The sequence below is a fragment of the Melospiza georgiana genome, chromosome 4, assembly GCF_028018845.1.
Source record: "Melospiza georgiana isolate bMelGeo1 chromosome 4, bMelGeo1.pri, whole genome shotgun sequence".
Classification (NCBI taxonomy): domain Eukaryota; kingdom Metazoa; phylum Chordata; class Aves; order Passeriformes; family Passerellidae; genus Melospiza; species Melospiza georgiana.
The window spans coordinates 16472825-16489788 of record NC_080433.1 but is presented as its reverse complement, the minus strand read 5'-3'; the positions used below and the strand labels follow the sequence as shown (position 1 = coordinate 16489788).

General features: G+C 41.7%; 1 protein-coding gene across 3 annotated transcripts in view; it reads right to left on the bottom strand.

Annotated features, from left to right (window-relative positions):
- Nucleotides 1-16964, bottom strand: part of KIAA1549 (KIAA1549 ortholog) — a 142009-nt gene that overhangs the window by 65519 nt on the left and 59526 nt on the right. For all 3 annotated transcript variants that reach the window (XM_058021879.1, XM_058021878.1, XM_058021880.1), the window contains exons 2-3: nucleotides 5249-8026; nucleotides 3700-3788 (exon numbers count right to left, since the gene is read on the bottom strand). In XM_058021879.1, the coding sequence (XP_057877862.1) occupies nucleotides 3700-3788; nucleotides 5249-8026 (2867 nt within the window). The remainder of the gene's footprint in view (nucleotides 1-3699; nucleotides 3789-5248; nucleotides 8027-16964) is intronic.

Below are 16964 nucleotides of genomic sequence, written 5' to 3'. Positions count from 1 at the left end.
TGACAGCCTGATGCTGTCTACAAGCTAATTCAGAGAGAAGCCTACTAAGTTATCAAGGCTAGATGAGCACATCTCATGACTCTGGAATCATGATTCATGAATGAGCATAGTGCTCTTGGCACAGCTCTAATGGTTCACAGACCCAGCCACCCATCCAGCTCTCTCCTGAAGTTTCACCTCTACTGCTAGGACAGCTGGAGGCTAACAAATTAGGTGGCTGAACCATCGCATTTTAGAGTGTTGCTATTAAAGTACACAAGCATGGATTTCTTATATTAATATGTACAAGTATTTTAACTCTAACACCTTGGGCCAGACAGCCAGAGAAGCACACACAGAACTCCACGTGCAGTTTGGAGCTCATTGCAAAAGCAGAAACCTTCAGCAGAAGCAAAGAACTCTCACAACACCTAAAGTTAAGCTATCCCTGCTCCCAAATGCAATGCCTGACCCAACTCTGCTGTTCCCAGGACACCACCTAGCTCATTCCAAGCTACCCTCACAAGAGAGAGCACATCCAGCACAGAAAGCTTTTAAGACTCAGTTTACTAAGGCTAGAAGAGTATTTAGAAAAAATATGACTTGATCTTTTCTTTGTCCCTTGTGATGTTTTATTGTCTGCTACAATACTTGATCAGATGCACCTTTGCCACAACCCAATCCTTGCCTACACTTCACTGTATTACATGCTGTGTAAACATCTGGCAGAAAGCATCAACAACTGATTTTCTCACCACCACCTTATTAAGAATCCTATAAAGAGCCTGCAGAGGGTGTTTAACTTCCTGAAGATGGACTACAAAGGCTCACACGTCTTAAAAATAAATAAAGCTTCTGCTTCTACACACATTAGGATCCTGAGGCAGCAGTTCTCACTGGTTTTGCACACCTCTGTGGTACCAGCCACAATTTCAGCAGTGAAGCAGAGATGAAGCCAGTGCAGACCCACAAGGTAGCATCTTTGGAAGAAGCGTTTACCTGGCAATGACCTGAACTCCACACTTTGGAGGCAGAGTTCACTGATTTGGGAATATGGGAACTGGTAGGTTAAGGAGACAACACCAAACCCACATTAAATACAACAACCAAGTGGCTAAGGTAAAAATGCCAGAAGCAGGATAAAATTTCTAAGCACAAATGAGGCTGGCAAAAACCCTTTTCCTGCTGGCATGAACTTAATGGCACCAGGGGTCCTGGTAGTGAGTCTCTGCCAACACTATTTTATTTTACACTCCAGTGCAAGTCAAGTCAAGAGGACATTGTACAACAGATCCTACCCAAGTGTCATAAGCTTTACATTAGAGTGTTGACTAAAATTACTCAGACAATGGGGTCTTATTCTTTTGCAGATGCAATATGTTGAGACCAAGAAGGAAAAACTTTAAAATTTTTGGCTTTTCTTACTTTACGGTAAGGATTTTTCTAGGGAAAAAAGTGACAGAAGTTTTTTTCATTTGGCAGGATCCTCCCTCCTCTTTTTTCCACTTCAGCAACTCACAGTGTTTGAAACAATAAAGTAGCAGAGACCAAAGTTTCAACTGAAAAAGCTGAGGGCAAAAAATGCTTTAATCTTCCTTTCACTGCTAAACTTGCTTCTTATTTAAAGTGAGCAGCAGTTATAGTCATCACAGCCATGGATTTTATTTTTAAAGCATACGTTACTACAAAGTTAAATTTAACTGGACTGTCTCCTGATTTACTGTACATTACATCACAGTGAGGGAACATCTGTGAGCTGTAGTAAGAGACACAGTAAAAAAGCAGCTTAGAGAAGTGCACTGCTTTACCATAACTTGCAAACACACACATGGTTTCTAGGTACTTTCAACTAACAAAAGTCAGGTCTGTTTGATTGATTAAGTTTAGCAAGATGGAGAAATTCTGTTTAAAATACTGCATTACATCACCACTCAACATACTGCTGTTATAGACAGCTCTTTTTTGAACCAACAGTTTTGTTAGCATTCCACAGTTAGAGGTGAAAACATATTTGCTAGTGATTATTTTTAGTGCAGAACCCATATGATAGCAGCATTCTAGAATAAGCAAAACTGATTCAGCAAAGATGTCTTTCCTTTAGATAAAAAAGACTTTCCAAAGGATGAAGCTAGACTAGCTGCATTATTTATAAAAACAGTTCCTTCTGAGAAGCCTTGGGACTTCTTAGAAGCATTCTCCCTATTGAGAGCTTTATCAGGCAATAGCAGGCATCAAAGGCAGGAAATTAAAGGGAAAAATATAAAGTGAGATATTGAATGCTTGTTCCAATTAACCTTCAAATATTACTTAAAATGGATTTTGTCCTACTGCTGTTAATAGTAAGAATATAAGCACTTCCATATTAATGAGCTGTGTAAGGTCACTGAAATTAAATGTTTCTATCATTATGAACATCTGACTTCTTGACTATTCCAGTTTGCACAAACTGAAGGTATAATTTACAAACCAGACGAAAAACCTCTTATATATATTAAAAAAATCTAAGTAGCTCACTAGCAGGTGTTGCTGAAAGGACATAAACTACCTGTAATTTATAAAGGCAGCTCACTGTAGCTGAAGTTTGGCAGGAATTTATAACACTCCTATCTTGACTGAGTAGTAGAGATGTACATGCTCAAACATCAGACAGGAGTTGTTTAATTACTGAGTGCAGTGATCATGGGAGACACCAAAATTAAAGGCACCAAGCAATTCTGTGCACAGAGAAATGCAAGTTATGTTCAACGAGAAGAAATACAAGTTATGTTCAATGTACTGCTGCTACTTGAGTTAACTACAGAACAAAAATGAGATCACTGACTCACAAAAGATCATCTGGTACTGGGCTGTGACAACTAGATGAATACAGACATGCAAAACTGCAAGTGCAGCTGAAAGTCATCTACACCAATAATTCTACTGCAGTATTTCCTCACCACTGAAGTATCTGATTACACAACAAAGGTACCCCCAAACTACCCCTATGCCTTTTCCTCTCAGAGGGTTTGACACAGAGGTGGGGAACAGAGCCTTTAACCCTTATTTCAACAATTGGAAGTTAGAAAACAATATTGAAATCTTGTTCAAAGATGATTCCTTGAATATCAAAGAAAACTTTCAGAAACCTCCAAGAGTACAGCTAGTCCCGTGAGGGGAATAAGGACAGGAGTTACACCTACCTTAGAAGGCTTAGAAATAACATCTTACTATTGCACACCTGATTTTTCCCCTTACCTTTTCCATCTGCCAAATGGCATTTGGGATTCCACCACCTCCCATACAAGTTGATGGTCTCACTTATAAAATAGCACAAGGCTGTGCAGAAGGTTTCATTTTGTTTAAAGGGCCAAATATGTAATCAGCTAGCAGAACAAACAGACCTGCTTAACAGGTATTTTGAAGGGTAAAAGTTCTTCAGTTTCAATTCACCAGGCAAAGGAGGTGAGCAGTGGATTCTGGACATGACCTGCTCACCTCTAGCAAAACCAAGAAAGGTCTGTCCTAGAAAATTATGGCATTCTAAAAGCAAAAAAGTTGACATGTCCACATTAAAAAAACAAACAAACAAACAAATAACACATGACTAACACTTCAATAAAAATAAAGCTCTCTCTGATACAGTATCTATGAACTGTTTGAATTACTGTTTTAGCTTTTGAACTAAACCCCTACTCTATTATATTGACCAAAGAGTACTTGTACACACTTCATACCACTTACCTCCAGCTCTACTGATCTCCTGAACTGAACTCTGAGCACTTCTCTGATGGATTCAGTGACATTTCGTAGAACAGCTCTTCGGGCCAGCACTAGAAATTAATGTCAGTCAGAAAATATCTTTTAGCTTCATCTCTTAGGTTTTTATTCAAAGCTGCATTTTCAACGGTGCAGTGCATGAAGAAGCAGGTAGTGAGATCAGTTGCATCAAACAGGTAAGATGAACAACAAGGACAGGGGTGAAGGTGTGACTGTATCCTAAAAAGTGACTGTAAAGTTTAAGGAACTGTGAGTTTAGTTTCTCTTGTTTTGTTTTTCCACAGCTAATGTCTTTACCATTCTGATAAAAGAAACTTTTAAAGAGCCACTGAGGCATTCAAATGGGAAAGTAGCAGCATATTTGGTCTGACTTGTGAGTGAGTTCGCTGTCACAACACAGTTAAAAGTTTTGTAGGCAACACATGGAATGCAGATAAGGTCAGACAAAAGCCACAGAAAATATGCATCTACTTTTCTCTTAAATAAAAAGTAAGCAAACATGACACTAATTAATGAAAGGGATATCCACAGAGTAAGAAAGAGCTTTAAAATCCCCACATCCCAATAGATGTCATGTCTGTTACAGTCACACTGGACACTGACTGTGGGTTAAGCAAATAACTGCAAAGTGTTGTGTTGTCATCCTGCATTTACTTTCCATCAATAACTTGCCTACAAAAGTACTCAAATTACATTTTAAAAAAGTCTTCCTCACACCTAGCACAGCTAGATCACCTACATATCTGGAGGATGAGATTATGCTCATTCTGCTTTAATTCTTGCAACTAAGTCTTGAGAGTAAAAAGTATTGCTCAGCACAAAAATGCAGCACTTCTGCAGCTGCCCTGGATTAGTTTGCTGGCACTGTTTTGTTAACAAGCTAGGAAGAGGCAGGAAAACACCAGAAAAGCAAACACAGATGCTAAGACAATTAATTTTGAAACACACTAATGTCACTTTTTCTGGTTACAAACACACCAAATCCAATTGAAAGTAAGTATGGGAGGAGGTAAGATACAAACATAAGCTAGTAAGGTGAAATTATAAACATGGTTGCAAAACCCAAACTTTTTTAAAACCAATTCTCCTCTTACATATGACAACATTACCTCACATGCAGGTGTTTTTTAATAAACAGCAGCAACAACTGAAAGGAGAAACTTACTCAGTCAGAACGTTAAACAGTTTGGCAGAACAGTACCATGACAGTAACATTCATTTACAACTAATGAAGTGATAAAGCAGCCTCTAACTCAGCACACTCGTATCAGCAATTTTTGAGGACAATTTCATTCTCTGTGCAGTGCAATATATTTGTAACTCTCACAATGGACTTTGTTCACGTGAACTCTATTATTTTTAACAGTAAAAGATAAATCAATGCTTTTACAGCTCTTTGTCTAAATTTACACCATAAGGTCCACTTAAGTTAATCCAAAATCTGCAATTTAGCTAGGGGTTCATGTTGCAATGGCTTCTGCAAACCAAAATGAAAATGCTGGGGATATCTTACCCGCAGTGACCAAGTAAGCGTCGGGAACGGTGATGTCGCAGACGTACGGCTGCCTGGTGGTTGTCACAGCAGAGGTCACAGCCACCACTTCAGGTGGAGCGGTGCTCCTCAGAGGGGTGGGGGAGAATGTCCCTGGGCTGCCTGTAGCACTGGAGGACATTGTCCCTGGGCTGCCTGTAGCACTGGTGGAGATTGTCCCTGGGCTGCCTGTAGCACTGGAGGAGATTGTCCCTGGGCTGCCTGTAGCACTGGTGGCAGCGGTAGAAGGAGCTGATGGATCAGCACCAGCAGTTACACTGCTTCCTGATGGAACTTCATGTCCAGGGGGAGGGCTGGCAGTCGGAGGGAATTGTGTGGGAGCAAACGACGAGGTCACAGGCAGAGATGCTGTAGGAAAGGGTGTTATGCTGATGGTGTCAGCATCTGATGCAAGGATGTCAGGGTCTGTGGGAGGAATGGCTGTGGGGACACTGCCCCTGCTGCCAGATGTTAAAAGCAGCGTGGGGTTAACTGTAGCACCAATATCCTCATCAGAGCCCAGAGCAGTTGAAAGTAGAGATGAAGATATGTTTAAGACAGGAGTTGCTGGGAAGGTAGTAAACGAAGAGATCAGATTTGTTTCACTGAGCAAGACGCTGCTGGTAACAGACTGGGTGTCGGGAGTGGGCAGCACCAGGGTAGGAGCCACAGAGGGAGAGGTGGAGAGGGAAGGCTCCAGCTGAGAGGTAGCTCCTGTGGCAGCTGAGGTAAACACAACTTCAGAGCCCACTGGCAGTACCGAGGATGCTTCCAGAAACACAGATGACTCTGAGTGAAACTCTGATGATGGCATTATTTCAGGAACCTGTGCATCTGGAAGGGACGATGTATTGGAATGAAAGTATGGTGTTTGGCTAAGATGTAACTGAGAAACCTCGGCATCAGTGGCAGAGCTGACAGTGGTAGCTAAGTCCCAGCTGGTAACATCCTCAGGAAGTACTGATGTCCCAGTCAACAAGGTCTGAGGTAACAGTGTTAATAAATCACTTTGCCTGACAGAGTAAGAATTTATCATGGTCAGCGATAAAGAAAAGTAGCTAGATTCAATAAGAAATGGCGTTGATAAAAGATTGGATGGAAAATCTGAAATATTTAAAGACAGTTCATCCCTTGTAGATGTCTTGCCAAGCAAAACTACGGATTCTGATGGCATTAATTCTGGCAGCTCCAGCAAGGTTGTCCGACTGATTGCAAACGACGTGACTGGCTTACTGGGGGTGATGGCAGAGTCCAACAGAGCAGTGGTGGCACCAGGAAATTCCACATGAGCACTTGGAGTCAATGAAATTGTTTCCAGAACAGGGAGGGTCTGGGAAACAGAGATGTTCAGTGATGTTTCCCCAGGGAGCTGATGGAAGGAGGGAGATATTGTTATAGGTGTTCTACTGTCTGTAGTGCTTAATAAAAACATGCTTGAGTCAGGGATTTCTGCAAGTCTTGAAGAAAGTGAAACAACTGGTCTTGATGGAAAAGAAGTATCAAAAATCTCAGGGGTAGGTTCCTCTAAGTCATACCCATCAGTAATTATAGTTGTAAATGCAGTTATGCCTTGTACTTCAGAGGCTCTGATGGACAAAGTTTCAGCATCATCTCCTGAGCCCACATCATGTTCTGGGGCAAAGCCTGCTTCTGGCAGAAGGGAAACAGAGTCACAATACAGACAGTAACTGTAGGATCTCGTGAAAGGCACTGGACTCTTGAGCTCACTGGCAAGCTCTGATTGACTCGGTATTTCTGAACCAGCAGGCAAATTTGGTGCTGTAGTGGAGAATTCACGTGTAAACAGGCTGGCATTAAGAACTGTGTTAGAGTTCACAGAAATGGCAGCTGAATCAAGAGGGAAAGACACAAGTGGAAGACTAATAGGATAAAAAGCAGGCTCAGCACTGGCTGCTGAAGCTGGTGTGTGCCAGGGAATGCTTGGAGTGGGGTAAGTCCTTTGACTGAGAGATTCTGCTGCCCTGCTACTCACATGGGTGTAAACATCACCATACAGGTCTGCACCTTGTACTGTGGCATCTGGGGCTCCAGGGCTGGTTTCACCCAGCAGCTTGAGATGGAGAGGAGATCCCACTGAAGCATCCCCAAAAGGCAGAGCTGTTAAACTTGCATTGATGTTTTCCTGTGCCACAACTCCCCTGTCAGAAGGAATGGAAGTGAAAGGAACAGCTGTATTTGGAGGGTACAACAGCACATCTCTGCTTGCTGTTAGTATTTCAGGATCTGGTACAAAAGGCTTTAGCTCCATGAGAGTGTAGCTGTGTTCAGGGACAGCACTCAACGGAGTCTTCAGCTGTGCTGTTTCTGAGATATCATACAGTGAAGAAAGGACAGATAATGAAGGTGTTAGCAACACAGTTTCTAACATTTCTCTTGATGGCTCTACTGTATTAACTGAGTGATGATCTGTTAAAACTGCAAAAGACTTCACGGGAGGAGTCCAGTGTGCCTTTGTAAAGGAGCTAATAAATTCATCATCACTTAGGAATGCCTCATTGCTCCTTACAGAGACATCTACCATCCGCGTACTTCTCCCTTCTGAAATCATGGCTGTTTCTTCTTGGCTAAGTAAAGTCCCATCAAAGGAAGTGGTAACTGATGATAAAACTGTTTGAAGCAAATTACTTTCCTGGGACTCCAAAGTACTCCTTGCTAAGGCCGTTTGTGTCCTGCTGCCTGATATGCTTTCATGCACCGTTGAGAAAAAGGAAAAATTCTGCTGTTCCACAGATCTCTCATCTAAATCAAGAGGGAGAGAAAAACAAAAGCCAAAACACAACAGATCAGCACAAGCAGTAAGATTGCCAAGAGCAAATGTCACATAGAATATTTCTGGAGACAGCTGCCCAGAATTCAAGGGCAAAGACAAAGTAAAAACACTCCAAGAGCAAGTCAGCACTAATTGTAAGATTTTTTGTGAAACTCCATTCCTTGGAAATGAACAGGACAACACAAGCTTCTCTCAAAGCACTGACATGCCTCTACAGCAGCACTCCAGTAAGACCTGTGGAAGAGCACAAAGTGCCTCCCTCTTACCTGGGCAAGGCTACACTCCATGGCAATTCATGGTCTCACAAAGCAAACACACCAGAAAGGGTAATGAGGAACAACGCAGAGGAAAAATCTACATAATTTTAGGTGTTTTTCTCTCCTTAATATCCCTTAATTTCCTCTGATTTTATTATTTCTTAATATTAAGGTCACTAGAAGACCTACTTTGTTCATGGACCAGATCCTCCCTCTCATACCAGAAATGAATGACATGAGACATAAAGAAGAGTTCCCTTTTTCATAAGGTCTGGTATCAACAGGAAGAATTTGCTATCATGTTGTGACATGTTTGCAACATGTTATTTTTACATTGTCCACCATTCATCTGAAGTCTGGCCTGTTAGCAGTCACTGACAAATTGCTTCATTACAAAATTACTATGTTTATTCACAGCCCTCTATAGGATTGCTCTCTTTATAGGCCACCTGTAAATAAGCTTTCACTCCTCTAGTTTGCAGAGCTGAAGTAGTAATGGCCAGGTTCAAACACAAAGGAGAAAAAGTTGAGAATTCACCACATATTTCAACAAACAAAATACTCTCCTCTCTCAAAAAGCATTCTTGGGTTACAGAGAAGATCTGTACATAAGCTTTTCCAAGAACAGATGAGTTTGGCAGAGATTAGGCTGATTACTTTCCTGAAATGTTGAGATTGGATTAATAGCATTCAGAGCTGAGTTATTAAAGGAAATCACAGAAAATTGCAGAGAAAGTTTTCAAGGGTACACACAAAGCGTACATCTTTAAGTTAACTATTATGCATGATCACCCTATTTTCATATGGGAGTGTCAGGCAGTGCTGCTGGAACCCACTGGGAACACCCCTAAACAAGGCTGGAGGGGCAGGAATCACATCCAGTTAAACCACCAGGGACCAGTTTAAAGTAAAAACAAGCATACACATTACAAAGCACTGGACAAGTGATACAGTACACAGCTCAACTGCAAATACATCTGTAACCCTTTAGAGGATGCCTTGAACTCAATAACTCACAGAAAGTCCTGCACGAATAGCTCACCTATCTGTTTCCCAGTGTTTAACACCATTTTCCAGAGGTGATAAACTGCTGTTCCTATTCCCTTCTCCCTGGTCTGTCTGCTGAACTCCTTGACACAACTTTTCATGTGCTGACACACTGATTTGATAAATTTTGAAGGTGCTGATCTGAAAAGCACAACTAGGAGAGTTAATGCTTACCACTGATCACACCTAACTAAGGGAATGCTGTGATTATATCCTTTATTTTACAAATTCCATGCACAACGTTTTGTAGCATAACAGATACTATTCTCTCAAGCAGTCCCAATCCATTTTTTTCCTCCTCAAACTCACGGTAGGCATTACCATCTTTATGATGCTTAGTTGGAATATGATGATAAGATATTCTGCCTTACAACGCTCTCAGGTGAAGAACAAGAAGACAAGAAAAACATTCTTGTAAAAGCTTTGTAAGACAAGTAAACAAGTCCATCCTCAACCTCTTCAGCAGAGGTCAGATGCTTGAACATGACAGAGCAGTGCAGCCACCACGGAATAACAGCTTTCACAAGGAGTTAACATGAGTACCAGACAAAGCAGCTTCCAAGAAGCACAGAACCAAAATGCACCCTGACACAGCTCGGCTAGCTGACCAAAAGTTGCTCAACTTTTTTTTCATTGCTAGAAGCCTCCCTGGCCTCATTCTTTTCTTTGACTTACGCTTCCAACCTTTACTTTTCTCTTTGTGACATTCTGAGTAAGCAGGGAGCTACTAAAGGAAGACTTACAAGTCTATGGACCAAACATTGCCAAAATTAATCACTTCTCTCCCTATATGCATGTGTATTTCCTTTTAGGCAGCCCTGTAAAATCCTGCCCAGCTTGGTACTTTGGACACCTAATTCTTGCTTACAGTGAATTCCACATTGCAGACAAACATGGTAACAGAGAAGGTTGCTCCTTGTTCACCACAGCTTCATGCTGTAAATCTCTGCAGCAGTACACAAGGCAGCTGTGACAGCTTCATAATGAGCATGGTGAATACAGCTGACAGTTAATATGACCAGACAGAGCTGAATACTCACACTAATTAGTAACTGCACTTTTGATCAGGTATCTCCACAAATCTCTGACTCAAAGCTAGAAGTGATTCAACAAAAACAACTCCACTGCCTATCTATGCCTATGCTGTGCACCATCTTCCTTCACCCAGAGAGAGCCACTGTATTTTTGTTCAGCTTGACTGGGGAGCTGGCACATGGCAAGATCCTGCTGAAAGTAAGTAAATGTCACAGAAAAGATGTCCTGAAGAGTTGAGTGCATAACCCTAAGCTGTCCAACAGACACGGAGAACAGACAAGGCTTTAAATTCTTCCTGACTTTAGAATATGGTATTTAAATTTTTGGATGGTCTAATGATATTTTTTCCTTGAAAGACAAAGGAATAGTAAATAATTATTTCATCACACACTTGAGCCTTGCCTCTTAATGTAAAGAATCTTGCCATTGATGCCAAGAAGGAAAGAACACAAGTTTTGAAATAAATATTTCATTTTTTGGAAGGAAAACACACAGTGTCTTGAAAAAGTTATAAGGTCTAAGACAAAGCAAGAACACTGTTACCTACGGTAGGTGGAAATGAGAAAAATTCACCTACGCATGCAGGATTTTGAAAAACCCACCAGCAAGTTTACAAGTTGATGTTCCAGCCTATTTACTTTGCTCAGTGTTTCAGAAGCAGGGAGCATTAGTGATCCGCCATTAATAATACAAATTAGTGTTTTCTGTCGACTCCACAGAACAGCGCACCACTCGAACAGCGCCTGTCAGGACTGAGCGTGCCTCTCAGGGAGAGCAGATGGGACGCGTGGCAGATGTGTTTGGGAGCAGCCAGACAGCCCACAAAGAGGCAGGAAAAGCAAAGGAGAAAGGGAAGGAGTGGAAGGCACACCATGGCATGACAATCAGCGCAGAGTGGCCGCTCTGGCTGTGCCGTGGGACAAAGGAAGCAGACAGATTGCACGCGTTCTGCTGCATCTCAATGCCGCGGCTGCACAAAGCTATTGATGAGCATCAACGCTGACTTGTTTGTTTGCGCAGCTGTCACTGTCGGGTGACTGTTCCCCATTCCCGTTCAGACGGGCTCACATCAGACAAGCCAAACTCCAGCAGGCTGATAACATTATGAAAAAGAATAGACAGCTTAGGGAACAAAGCTGCGATCCCAAGCTACAGCAAAGGCGAGGAAAGGCGAGCACCAGCGGCAGGGGCCACAGGAATCACAGATGGCACCGCTACAATGCCACAGCTCAGACAATGACATTGGGACATGGGAGGAGCAATAACACAGGAAATCTGCTGGTGGCCGTGCTCTCTGCTGCTCCTGCTGCCCCCCAAAACTAGCTGGTGTCACAAGTAATGAAACCAATCGCTGAAATGAGCAACCCCTGGAACCGCCAAATCCGAAATTACAGCAGCACAGCCTTGCCTCGCTAAGGCTGCTGCAACGTGTGAATTTGGGAGGGACAGAAGCTTCTCACGACTACAGCAAAGGACTGCTGCAGTCCACAGAGTTCTTTGGTGACAAAAATATACCATGTCTGCACGCCAAAAAACTACACAAGTTCATAAACCAGAAACTAGACTACTCATTTTTCCAGATAGCAATTAGAGGGATGCAGACTGCATCCTTCCTGTAGCTGCAGTGCTAAAAAATAATATCTGTTCTATAACCTGTAATAAATAAAAGAAAGGATGTTTTAAATATATATTTGTAATAATATACATGTATACTGATATGCTTTTCTATATTCTTCATTTAAACAAATATACTTCCATATATTTTTTAAATGCAGGATCCAGATGTAATCTCACCTCTGTCACTGATGCCTCATGTGACTTCAAAAAAGTTGCATCACTTTTCTGCACTCTGCTAAAAGATACGGCAAATGTACACTACCACAATTGTCAGTATTTACTAAAATGTCAGTTATTTTCTATATTATCAAGCTATTAAATCATAGAGAGGTACAGGCATGACAACAAACACAGGAAATCTTTACTTGTAATAAAAATTAAACCTTAACAATAAAATCAGTAATTTTTGTTCTATTCTTTTTGAGAAACTAAGTTATGAATAATAAAGTTTGCAAACAACAGAAAAAGGCCAGCAGACTAGCAGCAAAACAGTTCAAAACATGTATCACTTTAAAAAAAGTCTTCCGTGTACTCACACAATGACCAACAGAATTAAATTTTAGTAGTTATGTTTCTAAGGCAAGGAGAAAAACTGCTCTTTTATTGCTGCCCATTGTTTTAAACAGATGCATTTTAGGTAGAAAAGCAATCAATGCTACATGCATTCCAAATATTACGGTAAAATTCCTGACTAAATACGTAACAGGAGCTCCCAAATCATTAAAATTAAAGCTATGAGCTCACTAGGAATATTCACCACTTGAAACATTTACCTGATTATGGGATGGAGCAGCATATCTCATTTAAGAGAAGCTTTTGATAACATAAATCTTAACATTTTCTTCAAGAAATAGGAAGTAGGAAATTGATTGCAGCGTAAGACTCAAGACCACCCAAGGGTAGAAAGAATGATAGAAGCAAATGTATCTGAAAAAAAAATCTTAACTCTTCCTCCTACAGCTTAACACTTAATAACTTCCTAATTTATTTAACAGGATTTAGTACAGCTTCCACCAAAAGAGCTTGTGTGCATTAGGTCATTGCAAAAAATTTATATAGCTCCCTTGTGTAAGCCTCTAACTAAATTTCTTAGGTGTCTGGCTTGTAGGAAAATACCAGCCACAGAAGCATGTGCAGACAAAAAGCTGTCTGCTTTCTTCTCTGGGAGGCATTAAGCACGGACTGAACAGTGACAATAATTGCCCCTGGCACACAAAAGCCAGGGAGAGGAGGGATGGGGGCCTGAACTGTCCCTCCTTTCCCAAGCTCCAGCTCACAGCTCCTCTGTGGGGCTCCCTGCGGATTTTGGAAGGTTCTGGTCCCTGGAGCATATGCTGCACCCCTGCCCAGTGCACCCTCAGGGCAGCAGGGGACACAAGCCATACAAAGTCTCAACACTTCTTTCTCAAATATCTTGATTTTCTTACTGTAAAAGAATCCCTCACCATTTACCAGATGCTCATATGAATTTTAACTAATGAAGATGCTTGTACCACCTGAAAGGCTAAAAGACAGAGAAAGTAATGAAATTGAAAAATTATGCTGTCTCAGCCCTCTTTCTCACTGCAGCTGATGAAAAAATTTCATGACACAAAAATCTGTATTATGAGGAAAATAAGTGTTACTAGGAAGCAGCAGGCAAAGTGAGTGCCCAGGCACACACATGCTCACTTTTACATATTTCAGGTTTGAATACATAGCCAAAAAAGATCAGGAACACCTTAAAGTCATTCTTCACCCACATGCACAGCTGTGGTTCAGCTGCTGCCCAGGTGCAAGTAGACGAGAACCTCCCCCTGCTGCACAGCAAATAAGCACAAGCTTCCATCTCTGTATGAGGAGAACACGTGCACCACAGCACAAAGGGGCAAAAACAAACCTGCTGGCCAGCAGAGTTATGAAGGCTTTGTAAAGAAAGAGGTTTAGAAGGCAGCCTAACTGCATCTCATACTCCAGGCAAAACATACACTACGAAATCCTTATGAATTCTTGCATTTGACAGCCAATACCAATGAACCTGTAACAGCACACACTGTCACTTCTTTCCTTCTCCAACATTAAAACCACCCTCAAAATTTTCTGTATAACATTTGCTAGTAACCATCATGTTAAAGACCTGTAGGCAGTCTGAGATTCCAACTTCCACTGTATGGCCAATGCAAGAGCACAGGAGGAAACTTGTGATCTATGCTCTGATCCAGGAATCTTCCTAACACAGCCACTGCTGAAGCACAACAGGACCCTGTAGTAGTTTACAGTAAATGGTAGACTAAAAGAAAAAGAACCCACAGTTGCTCTTTATTTCATACCACTGTGACACATTCTGTTTTGCATGAATGAGATCAAAAACTGTGCAACTCAAGGAGAACTTTCTGTAACAGAAGGTAACAAGCAGACTATGAGATCAGGCATTAAGGGCAGGAGAACATACAGAGGGGGTCAGAGTGAGCCACCCCACCATCCACTCCATAAACACAAGCACAAAGTGAGATCCACCTCCCAAACATTATTACAACCTTTGGAAAACCATGACTCAGCTAAGAAGTGGGCTGGGAACAAAACCCGTGCACAGAAGAGTTTGCTGTGCCTACACAACACCTGCAAACTCCAAGGATACAGAAATGCTCTCCTGTGGAACTGCATGAGGCTCTTACAGCACCAAGATGCCTTGAGCTGACAGTCCCTCTCCAGAACACCTCTGAAGCAAATCAGCTGTGACAATTCACTCCCTTTCCAACATCTCAGAGGGGAGAAAAGTAGATGCTTATGACACAGAAGCCTTCCATGGCCACTGTGCCTTCCTGCAGACCATCACCCACAGCTGAGGACAGCAGTGCCTCCGTGCAGAGCTCGCTGCTCCAACAGGACTGGCTGTCGGGCCCTGCACACACACAGGCACAGAAACCACACATCAAATCCCAGTTCAAAGTGTAGCTTTTGCTGGGAGCATTCACGCTTTTTTTGGCACTCCGCTGTACATGACATCATCGTGTGGGAAGCCATATGCTAGAGATAAAAGTACACACAAACTTGAATTGACTTTACAAATGTTAATTCTAAGAAAAACTCTCATCAGATTTGCTCATTGGGATAACCAGGTCACATTTTTAAAATGGAAAAGCTTTCCTTCCCCGCCACTTCCTTTCCCCCCCCCCCCCCCTTTTTAATTGCTTTCTGCACAGCAACTTGCTTTTTAGTCTCTAAGCAGCCGGTGTCAGTTTTCATCCAACTGAATGACTACGGAAAAGCTTTATATTTATACTCAACACTGCAGTGTCCACCAAAATGCATATCCTGGAAGCTTTTGAAAAGACTAATTAAATTTCTATTAGCCTCTGTTTTAGTGCAGATAACAGATCACTGAGTGGCATTTTGCACACAAGCAAAAAAATATATCCTTAAAACAAAACAATTTTACTTCTTACACTGCATTATCACTATAAAATCTCTACAAGCAATGAAATGAGAGAGAGCCTGAAGACAAGAGTAACTGTCTAATTAAAGCAGATCATACCCTGTATCCTAGAAACCCAGTTATCCACAGGGACTCTCTTCATTGACACATATCCTTAACTGTGCTGTGCTACCAACAGAGGAAAAATACCCTTGATTGAGCTTTAAGTTGCTCAGGTCAGCGGGCTTGCTGCTCCAAAATCCTGCTACTTCAAGGAATAAATGGAAGTCCCAACCTGCAGCACCTGAAAGCAGCTCCTGTGAGAGGCTAATTCACAAGGCTTCCGCTGCAGACACAAAAGCACGATGAAAAATCTGAAGATGAGATTTTCAGCTGGCAGGGTACCATCACTCTGTATTGAACTCGGAACAACAACTTCATTGCTCCAGGGCCAGATCGCAACAATATGCCTGTACATGCTTAATTTTTCAAACAGTTGTATATGAATAAGCAAATAATACCAAAAATCTCCTGCTCAGTCGGATATGAAGGCATTTAGCGGTACTCGCAGCATGTATCACTTGGCAAATCAAGGCACATGAAAGAGAATCTGTCAACGCATTTTCACAGGAAAAGGAGATCTCAAAGAAAAGCTGGGAAAGAGAGCAGAACAGTCCCAGCTACCCCAGGCTTTGAGGCTGAAAATAAGCGTTTCACCAAAAGAGTGCTGAAAACGTGCAAAGAAAAGGGACATTCAAAGAGATGGAACAGAAATTCCAGAAGTACTCATGTACATTTAAGTAGAGGTTACCTAAGCTTTTTCTTTACAATGTGCAATTGTTATTGACCTTGACCTCACTTGGAAAAAGAGAAATTAAAAAAAAAAACAAAAACCGAAGAACCATCCTACCTTATAATAAATAGAGCAACTGCATAACACGAAAGATCAGACTTCTGTCATTATTCATACCCATAGAACTTCCAGAAGACAATTTCCTGGCAAAATTACTAGAAAGAAGGCAACAGAAGTATTACTTCAAACAATAAGGCCCATACAAGAACTTAACCTAAACAAACGAAAATGACCTTCTCTATAGACTGCCAAGCTTAGCCATCCATGTATAACATAGACAAATTCAGTGCAGATATCTTTATTAGAGATTCTGGAACTGCACTGGCTTTAAGAATAATTATGTTATCAAGAATATTTTCCTGTGCAAGTATCTCAAGATTTAGCAACTCATTCTTGTCTTTTTGTTCTTTTCTCCTTAGCAACATACTCCAAAGATGACAAGTAAAGAAACTGCAGTAGCTCGCTTCTGCAGAGAAATGAAACTTGCCCAAAGCCTTTTCTTCCACGTCCTTAATGCAACCCAACAGCCCTCATCAGCGCTCTCAGAGCACTCTGCTGGAAACACATTATCCTGAGCTACTGCTGCCCAAGCTTCCAGACCTGGGAACAACTTCATGACCAACACAAATGAGTTCAGCTCTGCCAGGTCCAGCCAGGTTAGACCCTCTTTTCCCACCACAGAAGTTGGTGAAGCTGTGACATCA